Source organism: Nannospalax galili, unplaced genomic scaffold, assembly GCF_000622305.1.
Source record: "Nannospalax galili isolate Female #2095 unplaced genomic scaffold, S.galili_v1.0 scaffold1119, whole genome shotgun sequence".
NCBI lineage: Eukaryota > Metazoa > Chordata > Mammalia > Rodentia > Spalacidae > Nannospalax > Nannospalax galili.
In genome coordinates, this window is record NW_008343597.1 from 2,735,313 (window position 1) to 2,749,487 (window position 14,175).

Sequence of the window (14,175 nt, forward strand, 5' to 3'; positions counted from 1 at the left end):
GGGCAGCCGTTCTATTTTGGAGAAAAGTCAGTGTAGACATTTCATTTCAAAGTTGGTTAGGCATTCTACATAATTAATGAAGAACTGTATGAATGATTCTGCACGTTTTATTACTTGCCAGTAGAATCACTCATGTGTTCTGAAGATAGTTTGATAGTTATCCCATCTCAACAAAACCAGCACAAGATTAATAGGTTTTGTTAAATTTCATTTTATACCTCCTTTTTGCGTGTGCTTTATATTTTATCCCAACAGTTCTCAATCAGCTACTTGAGGGTCCTATTGGCCTTTCTAGATTGAAAACCACAGGTTGTCCAGGAGAAATATTTCAAGTGCTGATGTAGGTAACTTCTGTCCGCCTCCTTGAAGGGTAAGGCAGGGGTTGAGGCAGCAGACAGGCAGAAACAGCTGCAGATGGCACCCTCTAGTGTTACACCTTTTGTGATGCCTTGAGTAGCAGGAAAATGGGGTAGGCAAAGGGTACTGGACCATTGAGCCTACAATGCTACAGTTCTTGTGGAGGCTTAAGAAGCCAGGATTTCCCAGCCTTGGCAACAGCTGGCATAGCTTCTTCAGGTGGGTCTAGTCCTCTGCCACTGACAGAAGCCAGTGTTTTACCTCCTGGGCATGGGGTATCTGAGCCCCCTGTCCCTAGTGCTTGACAGCTCTCTGGGACTCCAGCAAGCAGGGCCTGGACACGCCCCTCTCCGCTCTCCCCAGCCTTGTCTCTGTGTGCAGCCTCAGCTCCATCCTCTCCCCTGGCACCCGCCTTGTTCTGGATACTCACTTGAACTGCTCAGCGGCCTCTTCATCAGCTGCCCAGGCAATGTTCATTTGCTCCTTCTGCACTCCGCCTTCTCTCTGTTCAGCTGCTGAGGCTGCTGTTCCACTGCCAGGGCCGTCACTGCCGCTCTGCTGTCCCTGCTGCTTCTTTGAGTTTTCTATTTAGCCTGCACTACTGAAAGGAGGAAGGAAAGACCACTTGAGAGAGACCTCTGTGTGTGTGCATCTGTGTGTGTGCATGTGTATACATGTTCATGTAGGAGAGTGGAGGTCATAGGACAATCTCAGATTTCAGTCCCCGTCCACTTTGCTTGAGGCAAGGTCAACTTTGTGCTTCACTCTTGTGTGTGACAAAGTGGTCCCCGTGCTGTTTCTGAGGACTTTCTCATTTCTGCCTCATATTTCCCTGTAGGAACATTGGAAACAGGTGCATGCACTGCTAGCTCCCCGTAGGAACACTGGATACAGGTGCATGCACTGCTAGCTCCCCGTAGGAACACTGGATACAGGTGCATGCACTGCTAGCTCCCCGTAGGAACACTGGATCCAGGTGCATGCACTGCTGCCTCTGGCTTTTATATAGGTTCTTGCAACCCTAATTGAGGTGTCAGGTTTGCACTACAACTGCTTTAACCACTGATCCATTCTCTCAGCCTGAAAGAAACCTTTTACTGAGCTTAATTTCGCATCAACAGGGACGGTGGCAGCGCAGGAAGGTGTCTCCCAGTTGACTCGCCACGTGAGCCAAACTGCCTGCTGATCCGGCCAGGAAGGAATGTTTGCACCAGCACGGCAGACCTCACCTGCACGTGCAGGCTTGTTTTGGTACCCATCCCAGCGCTGTCTCTTTAGCAGCAGTCACAGCAGCACCTCTGCTAGGCCACCAGGGAATATTCACCCCTGACCTAGGTGGAAGTGATTTCAAGGTCATCTAGATCTCACTACGGTTTGCTATAACAAGTTTATACAAACTGTCAGAAAGATCCCTGAGCGGGGGCTGCCCCTTCAGGAAGCAGGGCAGCGGGGAGCTGTGAGCATAGTGCGGTTTTCTCAAAGCGTTTGTGGAGTGGGCAGAACGGGCAATGTTGGCACTGGGTGGGCTGGTTGACTACTTGGCAGACAGCCCTTCTACTCAAGGCAAGCAGAGCAGCAAAAGAGAGAGAAACGCTGCCACCTAGGGAGCCAAACTGGCCCATACCTGAGCATCTGTGCTTATTTACAGGAAAATGAACATCGGAGTGCTTATAATGATAACTTATCATCCGCACTAATAGTGATTTTACCCAATTTTAACAGAATTTTAAAACTGCTTCATCCCTGCTTGGAATCCCAAGGATGCTGGGCATCTGTCTCAAAACAATAGAGAATATAAAATATTCATACTTCTAATAAACAATATTGCTAGACATTCCATGTGAATTGAACTAGGTTTCTTGCCAGGCCCCCACTGGTACTGCCACAGCCCCGGCATCTCCCTGTCTGTAGTGGAATCTTTCCCCAGGTTCCTGTCTCTCGTTGAGGTTTTTGTGGGACTCCTGTAGACATTCTTTTCACTGTGCTCTCGTCAGAGCACAGAAATACACCGCTGAGTCTTCAATCCGTGTGGCTGTGACAGTGAACCCAATGTAGCTGGCAGATTTCTGGAAGTTCAGAGAATAGCGACCGTCTGTTGCGTTTTCCTTATTATAAGAGTCCTGGCGAACAAGGAAAACCATTTCCCCACTTGGTGGCTGCTTGTACCAGAATAAGGAATAAGTACTCTCACTGGTTTCGTACACACAGTCCAATGTCACGTCCTTCTTCTCTATGACAGAGATCGCGGCCTGAGCCTGAGTTACCTTCTGAGCCACACTGGTTGCTATAGGAAAGGGACAGAAACAAAAAACCTCTGTAACTATGGGAGTGTAAGCTGGCTTATGATCTAGAGCTCTGATACTTCTCCCTCTGAGCCTCATGAGAGATCAATGACCTCCTCTCCCCACAAGTTTTGGGATAAGAGTTTGCCCAGTGTGGGACCTTTACCAAGACAGATGGAGGCAATGGCTGCTCTCAGCAGGCTGGTGATCAGCATGGTGTTAGCTCTCTTCCTGAGTGAAATGCTCTGCGTTCTGTCTCAGTGCAGATCTTAATCTGTACCTTGTGCTCTAGAGGAACAAGAAACGTCATCGGGCTATGTGGTATCTCCTCCAACAGGAAACACAGTTAGCACTTAGGGACAGGTTTGCCTGTGTCCTGTCACAACTTCCTGTGTGGGATGGGAGAATGCTGGACTGTCTCAAGGACCTGCTGTTCCTCACTATAACTTATTGGACTAGAAAACAACATAAGGAACACTGACTTATTTTCAGATCATTCTTTCATGTATAATGCAGGACATGCAATTTATTTTGAGATATAGTAATACAGTGGATGACACGGCCATATTGCTTTAGGTCTTAGCCAGGCATCCTTTCTTTCAGAGAGAAATGAAGTTTGACATTGCAGCAGGAATGCAAAACTTTGCCTGATCTTCTCTCTCCTCCTGCCAAGGGACCCAGCACAATTCATGTAGTAACATGTTATTCCTTATGAAAGTTTTATCATTATGCTCCCCGAGTCACAAAATCTGCCATACATGTGCCATGTCAAGTAACATCAGGGAAGAATCACACATGTGCATGTGTTTCATAATCATAAGTATAAACAAAGATAAATTCACAAAATTTTACTTAGTGATAAGTTGCTTAGATTTCAACCGTAATTGTTATATTCACCATTAACACTCCTGTTTCTTAAAATACATACATTGACTGTGGTGCAGCTTGGAATAGGGAAAAAACATAATATACAATATGCAGGCAGAGTAATATCAAAAAATAAAAATATTTTAACTCTGTTAAAAATATTAGCAAGAGCCAGGCTTCCTGGTGTATGGCAGTAATTCTAGCATGTGAAAGGCTGAGTTAAGTCTGTGAGTTCAAAGCAGCCTAGGTCACATATTGAGACCCTGTCAGAAACAAGGGAACACATGAACCACTATAGTTCCAGACAGGTTGTCATTTGTCCCTGGCATTAGGGCCAGTAAAATCTTTGTAGGCACCATTTCCTGCACATATGTTTTAAATTTACTTATTAGCATTTAAGTAAGAGATAGCCCACCTGTGGTACCACATGTTCCTGGGAAATTGAGGTGTCCCACCTGTGGTAGGACAAGGAGTTAATTAGGGTCTCCTGTCAGGGTCCTTAGTCTTGTTAATAAAATAATTCAAGAAAAGATTCAGGAAAAAACTAGAGAACAATTCTATTAAAGTTGAAATTATCGAACTTCAGGGCAGGTCAGCAGTAAATCGCGGCAGCTGACCCAAGGAGGGAGATGGGGAGAAGAGAAAAAGCCCTTTGTGAACAGCCACATGGCAGATGATGGGATGGAAGGTGTAAACTACTTAGAAAAAGAAATGTCTGAATGCCTAGAACATCCTCAAAAACATTTCCAGGCTTTGGCAAGTATCCAAAAGATGGGAAAAGTAATAAAAAGAAGAAAAAGAGCCGGGTGTGGTGGCACACGCCTTTGATCCCAGTACTTGGGAGGCAGAGGCAGGCTGATCTTTGTGAGTTCAAGGCCAGCCTGGTCTACGTAGTGAGTTCCAGGACAGCTTGGGCTCCAAGGAGACCCTGTCTCAAAAAAAATACAAACATACCCACAGGCACGCACGCACGCACGCACGTGCACACTCTGGAAGGAGGAAGAACTGTAGGACTGGGGTCAGGAGGCAAGGTGTTTCCATCTCTGCTGTGTGAGCTTTGATAACTGCTTTTCCCTTCAAACTGGAGCTTCAGTTTCCCCATCTTTAAATGAAGCAGTTAATCTAGAATAATAAGAAACCCTGGTAAGTCTGATTATGACTTGGAGCACTACCTTGGCCCTAGGGAGCACTTATAGGGGAGCCACAGAAGACACAGGCCTGGCCACACAGGCCTGGCATACAAAGCTGGAAACATTTAAAGTAAGGCCACTGTCATTCACTGAAGAGCCCAGATGGTCCATTTAATCAGAGCTCAAGAGTGGGAAAATCAGAGGAGGAAGTAGGGCAGTAGGGATAAAAAGACAAAAAAGAAAAACAAATGACACCTTTTTGAATCAGGATTGATAAAGCCAGGCCAAACTTGGCACCTATGTATAGAATGCACAGGGGCAGAATTTCTGGGAAGGAAAAGTACTTAATGCATTAATGAGATAAGTATCCCTCCCATCTCTTTAGAACACAGGAGGTACATAGGCGTTCCTAAGAAGTTGTAGTCCCTTGGCCATGTGATTGACCAGCTCAATTGGAGAGTTACGTCTCCACTCAGGCCAGAGAGTCAGTGTCTTGACCAGACAGAAAGAGCTTTCCCTTAGGGGGCCTCCAATGCTACTGTAACAATTTCCTCCCTCTGAAGAGGTAACCCTGATATCATTAGGGGAATGAGGTAAAATTTGGGAATAGACAGACCCATTTCTACTTCAAAAACCTTGAGATCTAGTTCCAAAGCTTTTCACCAGAAGAGATTAAGGCCTGGACTGGAGTTTCAGTTCCCACCATCATTACAGCCTCCAGGCAGGGCTGCTCATTTAGGAGAAGATAAGAAACCAGGGTTCCCTTCCCACATTCCTGGACAGAGAATCATGGGTATTTCTGCCACTCCTGCTTTTGGGAGCTTTGGAAAGAGAAAACAGCCTCTCAATGCTCCTCACACCCAGCCCACCTGCATCCCACTGGGTCCTTGATGTGTTTGTCAATAAGACTCAGCACAGGAGTATATGGCCAGGACTGACATCTGCATGGACTGTTTCTTCAGGTGTAAGGAGCTGTTGTGCATAGCATGAATGGCCTGGAGACCTCTGCTAATTCTAATGCATTCCTGCGGAAGCTTAGGCACCTTTGCTTTGAAATTGGAAGTACCAGAAAGGGAAAGTCAGAGAGCTGCTCTGGTGAATGAGTCCTCCAGGACTGTAGTATTGAGGATTAATGGGAAAGCAACACAGATAATGGTCCCTACCATTAAGTAACATGTACAGCAGAAGAACAGAGTACAGCTCTCTAGTTCAGTCCCCAAAGAAAGAGGGGGATTGCCAGCTTTTAAAAGACTCTACTGTGTTTCTCAGTGAGTTCCCCTAGCTTCTCCCACTGCTAATCGGAGAAGATGTGTTAGAATGAGTGCTTATTTCATAGTTCCTGCTCCTCAGAGAAGAGAAAAAAATAGAAAAAATAAGATGTAGAAGAAATCACTAAAATCACTATAGGAGACATATAGAAATAATAAGTTACTTAAAGAATAAGAAATAAAACCAGTTTCAAAGAGCGAATGAGAGCGATTAGGAGCATAGCATACCCTGGATGAAGCAGGAATGTAGGTTGTGAAGGAGCCAAAGATCATGTAAGGAGGCTTTTCTCATCTTAAGAGCTAATGGGATCAATGTGACTGGAAAGTTTATGTATGCTCTGACAAGTTCACTGTCACTGTATTCAGGAATCTGCACAGGAGTAATGGGTATATCAAGTGCGCCGGGCACAACGGGACAAAGGATTGGGTGGATTTTTTAAAAGATTATGCAAACAAATAAGAAATAAGTTCTACAGAACTAGGATTTAAATTACACACAATAAGCAAAAGATAAGTAATAATAATGCCAAAACATCCTAAATCCTGAGATTCCCTGATTGAGGGGGTGGCACAGACCATAGGCTACCAATTCAACATCCATTTCTTCTACTTCTTACTAAAGAACTCTAGTTTTTAAAAGTATTTTAGTCATTACTTTATTTCACGTGTATGGATGTATTGCCTGCATGTATGTAAGTGCACTCATGTCATGTGATGCCTTTGGGATCAGACAAAAGTTTCAGATTCCCCTAGAACTGGAATTATGGATGGTTGTTAGCCACTATGTGGGTGTTAGGAATTGAGCTAAGGCTCTGCAAGAGGAGACAGTGCTCTTAACCGATCTGCCATCTCTTCAGCCCCTAAGGAGCTTTAGTTTTGATGTATGTGGCAACACAGATTGAAAATTTATCCTGTGGCTCTGTGTTCTCTGCGTACAGGGAGGGATAGAGACTTTGGGCTGCAGTACAAGAGAAACAGAGGAGGAGCTGTTGAGTGGCTTTTCAGGAAATGACTGACTCAGCAAGCCATGGCCCATGGACCCGTGACTCCTTTCTTCCCAGAGCTGTATAGCACAGATGTCGAGCAGCTTCGTGGTAGTGTGAAAACAAGACCGAAACGTGAAGGATGAGAAATGCAGAGCTTGAGAACCCGAGTCCCTCACAGCCAGGTGTGGCCACCTTGAAGCCAGGCTCAGCCACTTGTGGCCAGGCGTCTTCTTAAGGCTTTTCCTGATGTGAGAAAAAAAAAATCCTTGTTGAAAATACAGAGTTTTCAGTACCGTAAAACTCAGCCAATCTCTGATCAATAAATGTTGTTTATTAAAAATTTCACCAGATCATCAGAAACTAAGCCAGCTCTAAGCCAAATAGTTCACATGTTCAACAGTGCTCTAGGTGAGGGGTTGAGGAGCGGAATCCAGAGCCACTGTCCTCTGTCTTCCATTCCCATTTTTCACCAAGCTTGCAAACAAATGCCAAGGCTCTGATTTTCTCTACACAGATTTTCAGTGAAAATTGTGTCAATAAAACTATTCTCAGCATTAGTTTATTTTCTTAAGAGCAAGGATAAAATTGAAGTACTTCATCCCAGAAATATCTAGATTTAACACAGCATCTCGGGATGTGGTAGTAGGAAGATGCTTCCTACTTGGATGGGGAACTGGCTTGCTTGTGAGTTTTATTTCACAAATGAGTAAATTGAGGAGGGAAAGTCACGCTCTTCAACAGTTGGGTCAGATTCAGGTGTGTTTTGTTTCACTTACTCCAAGGTTCATATCTTTACTTTTCCTGACACCCTCAGCTGTCTGAGGAAGCCCTGGGATTACAGTGTCCTAAGGTGCCTTCCCTCTAAAGCCTAGTGAATGAACAGTTTCCTGGAACTGGGAGACTTTTCCCCTACCTCCACACCCCACCCCCGCCCCGTCTATCTAGGTCTTGGAGCCGCACAAGAGACAGACTTGACCTTCCAATACTGAGTTTCCTTACTCCACACAAACGCCCAGGTTTGCTAAAATCAAAGCTGATGGCTCTGTGAGGCTCAGTGAGCCAGATTTCACATGGGGAAATCAGAGCTGCCGCAGTGTTGATGAGGTGAGGACAGGTGGGCAGGCTGGGCAGAACAGACGGCTGAAAAGCTTCCTACTGTAATTCTCGGCCCTGTGCCCCAGCCCAGGGTACTAGGAGCCTCCATCCAACCAGTACAAGCTTAAGTGGGTTTCCCTTTCCAGTCACCGGTAGATTCTCATTCCTGAGAAGAACCACCAACTCCACCCACAGTTAGGGATCGTAGGAAGCAGTTCTGGGGTTTTGCATCAGGAAGGCGGGTGCCTGCTGAGCGGCATGCATCTGCAGCACAGAAGTGTACACAGTGTTGTCTGCAGCCTGGGTAGTGGATGGACAGGGAGCTGCTTCTGGTGGAGGTGTCAGGGGTCACTCTTAGTCCTCCACTGCGTTTCTCTGTCTCATTTGAATGTATGAAAATTACAGAGGCAGGACCACTACCTGAGTCCTGTCTATACCACTGAAGACTGGTTATGGACACTGTGTAACTGCAGTTCATGGTGACATTTTCACCCTCTTGGATGTTCAGGGCCTGAAGATTCCCTTCTCCTTGTTGGCTGTTCACCCCTAGGAAGAAACACAGACCAGAGACCAGAAGACTTTGGTTACATTTTCAAATTGCACTTCCAAATGAGCAGGAAGATTCCACCTCTCAACCATATGGCCTCTGAATTTAGAATCCATATTCCCTTTACCACCATCCCCAACTTACAAGCCAGTTGAAGCCACAGAGTCACCAAGGACAGTCCTAGGAATTTGTCCATTCTTGTCCTTTGTTTGTATCACAGGAGACCCTGAATTGGCGCCAGGTTCCTATGTCAGAGTCAGCTGTTTTTGCTGAGTAGAGATCTAGTTCTCTAGCCCCCAAGCTTCAGGTTTGCACTTATCCAGAGACAAGCTTGCTCAATTCTCTCTCTCTCTCTCTCTCTCTCTCTCTCTCTCTCTCTCTCTCTTCTCTCTTTCTCTCTCATCTTTGAGAAGGCACTGACATCTGGTGGTGGCCACATTATCCTGCTACTAGGAAGTGTTCTGAAATGGTCAAGTGTATGGACCTGATTGAGAAGAAATTACAAGACTATTTCATTTTCTGTCTTGTTCCGTTATAAAGAGGATGCATAGCTTAATTCAGGTAAAAGGTCAATGAGGAAAGACTGATGAAGCCCAGCATTTACTGAGGACTTCTGAAAAACACCAGTAGGAGATCTACAATAGTTACAAACCCTGAAAAGTGCTTCAAGGACAGACAAGATGGCTCAGTGGGTAAAAGTATTTGTCATGCAAGCTCTGAGTTCTAGCCCCAGAGCTCACAATGGAGAAAAGAAGCAACTCCAGACAGTAGTCCTCTGACCTCCACACCTGCCACAGCGCATGTACACATACATGCCACAGCACATGTACACACACATGCCACAGCGCATGTACACACACACACACACACACACACACATTAATAAAGAAAATAAACTTTAAGCTGGATGTGGTGGCGCATGCCTTTAGTCCCAGCACTTGAGAGGCAGAGGCAGGTAGATGGATCTCTGTGAGATCGAGGCCTTCCACATGTACATAGTGAGTACCAGGTCAGCTGGGGCTAGAGGGAAATCCTATTTCAAAAAAAGACAAAAAAAAACTTTTAAGGGGGTATCTGGGAGAGGGGCAAAGATGTTGGTGTCTGAATATTAGTACATGTACATACCTGGGGACTGTATGGCATGGAACACAGTGCCGGACAGGAGAGACCTTCCTTCATGCGGTTGGTCAGAGTAGTCCAAGAGTCTCCAAAATAGCACAAGCTATTGCTGGAGCTCTTGGCTATCTCCCAGAACTTGAAGGTAAGACCCGAGTACTGAAGACTGAACACACTCCAGACACAGAGCTTGGAGCAATGGAGCTGGAAATGACCTGGAAGCCTTCTTCATGAAGACTGGCTCTCGTGGTTCTAGAGGATATTATGTAATCACTAGGGGAGAAAATCAACCAACAGTCCAAACCAGCTGAACAGCCTAAGGGGCACAATGACTGGCACAGCAAACTACCTCTATTGGTGTAGTAGTGACACTGTTATCTGGTGGGACGGTGTTGTAATCAACAGCTATCTAATTGAACTTGGGGCCCCCTCTGTTGGAGAGAACTCATGGGTGACACTGTAATTATAGCCAAATATACATGGCTGGAGAGGTCATAGATCCTAGAGAAAACCCCATCTCTGTCATATCTCTAGACAAATGAAATGTCTCATCATATGCTAAATATGGATCCTTATATTTACAGACAAGTGTACCATACACCACTCATCACAGAAGCTTCTTTTTGCAACAGATGGAGGATATTACAGAGTTCCAAAACTGGTCCCATACAGAGTACGTACATCTGAGAGATGCCCACCCCTAGGTGACATATCTACAGTGGAGCCTCTACACCTAAGGCTCATGAACATAGTGGAGCAGGGAATGAAGAGAATGTGAGTGCATCTCTCAACTCTCACCAGTGAAGCTTCTTTACACAACAGAGTGTGATGTACACAGAGGGTCACAACTGGCTATATTTTAGAAAATAAGACACTACAGAGTGTGTGTGCCTGGATAGGACTGGCATTAATAAACCTCACCCACCCACAGCTCAGGGACCATTGTGGAAGAGGGGGTGGAAAGACTGTAACAGCTAGGGTTGGTCCATGAACATGGGGAAACAGAAGTTTCAGGTCACTCACTGGAAGCTTGCTTATGTGAACTTGTGGTAATGGTGGCATCATTCACAGGACCCATGCTGCTTCAATCAGACAAGGGCCCAGCATGTAGTGAGGAAAATGGGCAATGGGCCAGCCCTAGTCTGAGAACTGTTGGAAACTGATTGTGGCTGGGTGAGGGAGAGTAGACTTTCCTTAAGATCCCTGAATGGACTGACTAGACTCCAGTGAATAAACTTGTACCTAGGGACATCTGAGTGCAGATGCTTGACTGGATAGGACTTAACAGATATGACAGAATGCATAAGGTCCGGGGGGGTATGTGAGGGCATGAATGGGGGAGGGAGGTCTATAGAGTTATTGGAGGGCCATTGTATGAAATGCACAAAATCTCAATGAGATAAAAAATACTGCTTTTCCTGATGCTTAGATGATATTTCATGTAACTAGGAGATTTTATTGATATGCAAAAGAAATGGATCTCTATTAGATAAACAAATAAATGAATAAATTTAAATTAATAGTAGGTCATGCAGAGAATAAATGTCTGTGACATCCCCAACCCTAAGTGACACATCTACAATGGAACCTCCACACCCAAGGCTTGTGGAGCATAGTGGGGTAAGGGATAGAGAGAGGATACTAATGTGCCTCTCAACTCTTATCCGTGAAGCTTCCTCATGCAACAGAGGGTGATGGACACAAAAGGCCACATCTGGCCAAAGTGAAAAGAATAAGGGACTGCAGAATGTAGGTCCTTGGACAGGACTTCTATATTAAACCTCACCCACCCAGGACACAGGGACCATTGTGGAAGAGAGGGCACAGAGATTATAAGAGTTAGGGGAGGAGGTGCACGACCATACAGAAACAGTCTTACAGGTTCCTGGGACCTTGCTCATATGAACTTACAGATATGGTGACAGTATACACAAACTCAGTCAGACAAAAACCAGAATAGAACTTGGGAAATGAACAACAGACCACAACTTTTGTGAGGAAGTATTGGCAGCTGATAACTGCTGGGTGAGGTCGAGAGTTGATCTTCTGAAGGGAGTGACTCTTGATAGGTTGACTAGGCTCCAGTGGATGAGCTTGCACCCACCGAGGGACATCCAGGTACATGAACTTGACTTGGTAGGCCTTAACATATAAGATAGAATATATGAAATCCTGTGAGTGATCTATGGGGGGTACAGTAAAGGGAGGGGAGCTAAATATGGTTAATATGTACCAAATCAACATGAATTCAATAAAAATATTTTTAAAAGTAACAGTGGATTTGAATAAAATATGGTCAGAGAGCTAGAATCAAGAGCTGCGTATTCAGCAACAACATAAGATTCACAGCACAGACAATCCTAGAGGGTCTGGCCTTGCTCTGAGCTCCATACTGAGTGGTATTTTCCAGGCTTCTCCACTAAGCAGTATGTGCAGCCGCTGTCCCACAGTCCTGCCTTCATGTTGCAATTACAGCCACTTTGTGAAAGGCGACTCAACAGTATACTCTTTTCATAAGTAACTCCTTAGTCAAAGTTGGGAACAATGCATCCAGTTGTCCATCCCAAGTCGCATGTTCGCATCTGTCTGTACAGGGAGGCCACATCTATAGAGTATTACTTTCGCCAGTACTTCCATAGTAAAATCTACTGGGTAGATTAACGAATACAAATTTATTTTCTCATAATTCTGAAGGCTGCTAGTCAAAAATCAAGTTATCCACAGCCTTAGCTTCTCCTGGGGCCTCCCTCCTTGATTTGCAAATTGTCACTGTGTCCTTACAAGGTCATTCTTTCCTCTGGACTTGTAGAAAAAAAAAATAAATGTACTTACGTTTAAACTAATGCAAACATAGTAGGTAATGAGTTTTGTTTGATAAAATGTGGAAATTTTTCTGATATATGTATCACAGAGATAAACTCAGCTCCAATTTCTAGAGGAAGAATGCCCCACTGTGGCCACAGAACTGACAGGAAGCACTTTGCTACACTCTGGGGGTTTGTGTTTTGCTTCTCTGGCAGGAGCAGTTGCTGTGTCACTCAGAGCACAGTAGTAGACGGCTGTGTCGTCCTCCTGAGCCAAGGGCTTCTGCAGGTGGAATGATGACGCATCCTTGTTAAGAGCAGCTGTGAAACCTTTGGCACTGTCTGTTGAAATGTGTTTCAGGAGAAGCTGTAGGCCTTGTCTGGGGTACTGGACGTACCAGAAGAGCACAGGACTCCCAGAATAGGAGTAGCTGCACTTTACCTGCACCGGGGCCCCTTCAAAGACAGAAATGTAGTCCTCAGGCTGGGTTACTGTCTGGGAGCTTGCGCTTCCTGCAAAACAATTCCAGATCAGGCAAAAGCATTCTGACGGAGAACAGTTCGTTAAACAGATTCTATATCAGGGCCTGCAGAAAGACAAAAAAAAAAAACTGTCTTACTGAATGTGACTGCAATCACAAGCATCACAGCCATGTGAGGTGTCATGTCTGAGCCCGTGGGATGCAGGAAAGTCTTCTCTGGAAGAAATTCAGCCCCCAAACTCTGACAGTTCCGTGGGTAAGTTTAACTAGTGGGTACAACCAAAAGCTCTTAGAGGATCTGGCTGCTTTGTGGTTTCCTGCCAGGCTCAAGATGCACAGCATCTCCATCTAGTGGCCCAAGGTGATACTGCAGGCGACCCCAGGCTGTAGGTAACCTTCAAATTCTCAAACAGAATGAGGAGCGATTTCCTCCCCGTGTTAGACAAACTTTGTTTAGCAGAGAAATAGGACGTGTACAGGGACGTCCTCTGAGTGCATTCATCTTCCTCCTCTGTCCACCTCTTTCTGGTTCTCCTTGAAGACCCACCACATCCTTCTGCTGTGTTAACAGGACTCTAGGCACATTTCCCACTATGGTAAAAGAGCACATAGTGTTAGAATTATATCCCAGTCATTATATGTATACACACACACACACACACACACACACACACACACATACACACAATTGGCTGTGCTTCTTGTGCAGCAAACAAATTTGTGGAATGTTTGCATTTTTCACACTAGAAATCTAAGAAATGGGTATCACATCTTTTATATTATTATTATTATTATTTTATTGATTTATTTTTATTTTATGTGTATGAGTGTATTTCTTGCATGTATTGGGGTCAGAAGAGAGTGTTGGGTCCCTGGGAACTGGAATTAGTGATGGTTCTTAGCAAGAGCAGCCAGTGCTCTAACCGAGCTTTCTCTTCAATCTCTTATTTAATATCATTTGTGGGTTAACTGTCCCGAAATTCTTTCATGTAGAAATCACTCGACTATTCTTAAAAATATTTTGTTATTTTTATTTTATGTATATGTGTGTACTACTGGCATGTATGTGAGTGCACCTGACTCGTGCAATATCTATGGATGTCAAAAGGGCATTGGATCCTCTGGAAATGGAGCTGGAATGATTGAAAGCCCACCATGTAAGTGTTGGGAATCAAACCCAGGTCCTCTGCAAGAACAGTCAATGCTCTTAACCTCTGAACAATCTCTCCAGCCCCCACTAG

The 14,175-nt window shown here is 44.9% G+C and overlaps 2 gene segments (V, D, J or C); both read right to left on the reverse strand.

The window, feature by feature from the left end:
* Positions 1-2,333: 2,333 nt before the first annotated feature.
* On the reverse strand, positions 2,334-2,959 carry LOC115071506. The segment is given in 2 exon segments: positions 2,334-2,641; positions 2,806-2,959. Coding segments are annotated over 2 exon segments (357 nt in total).
* A 99-nt stretch (positions 2,960-3,058) lies between these two features.
* LOC115071491 lies at positions 3,059-13,317 on the reverse strand. The segment is given in 3 exon segments: positions 3,059-3,066; positions 12,687-12,965; positions 13,073-13,317. Coding segments are annotated over 3 exon segments (333 nt in total).
* Positions 13,318-14,175: the final 858 nt, after the last annotated feature.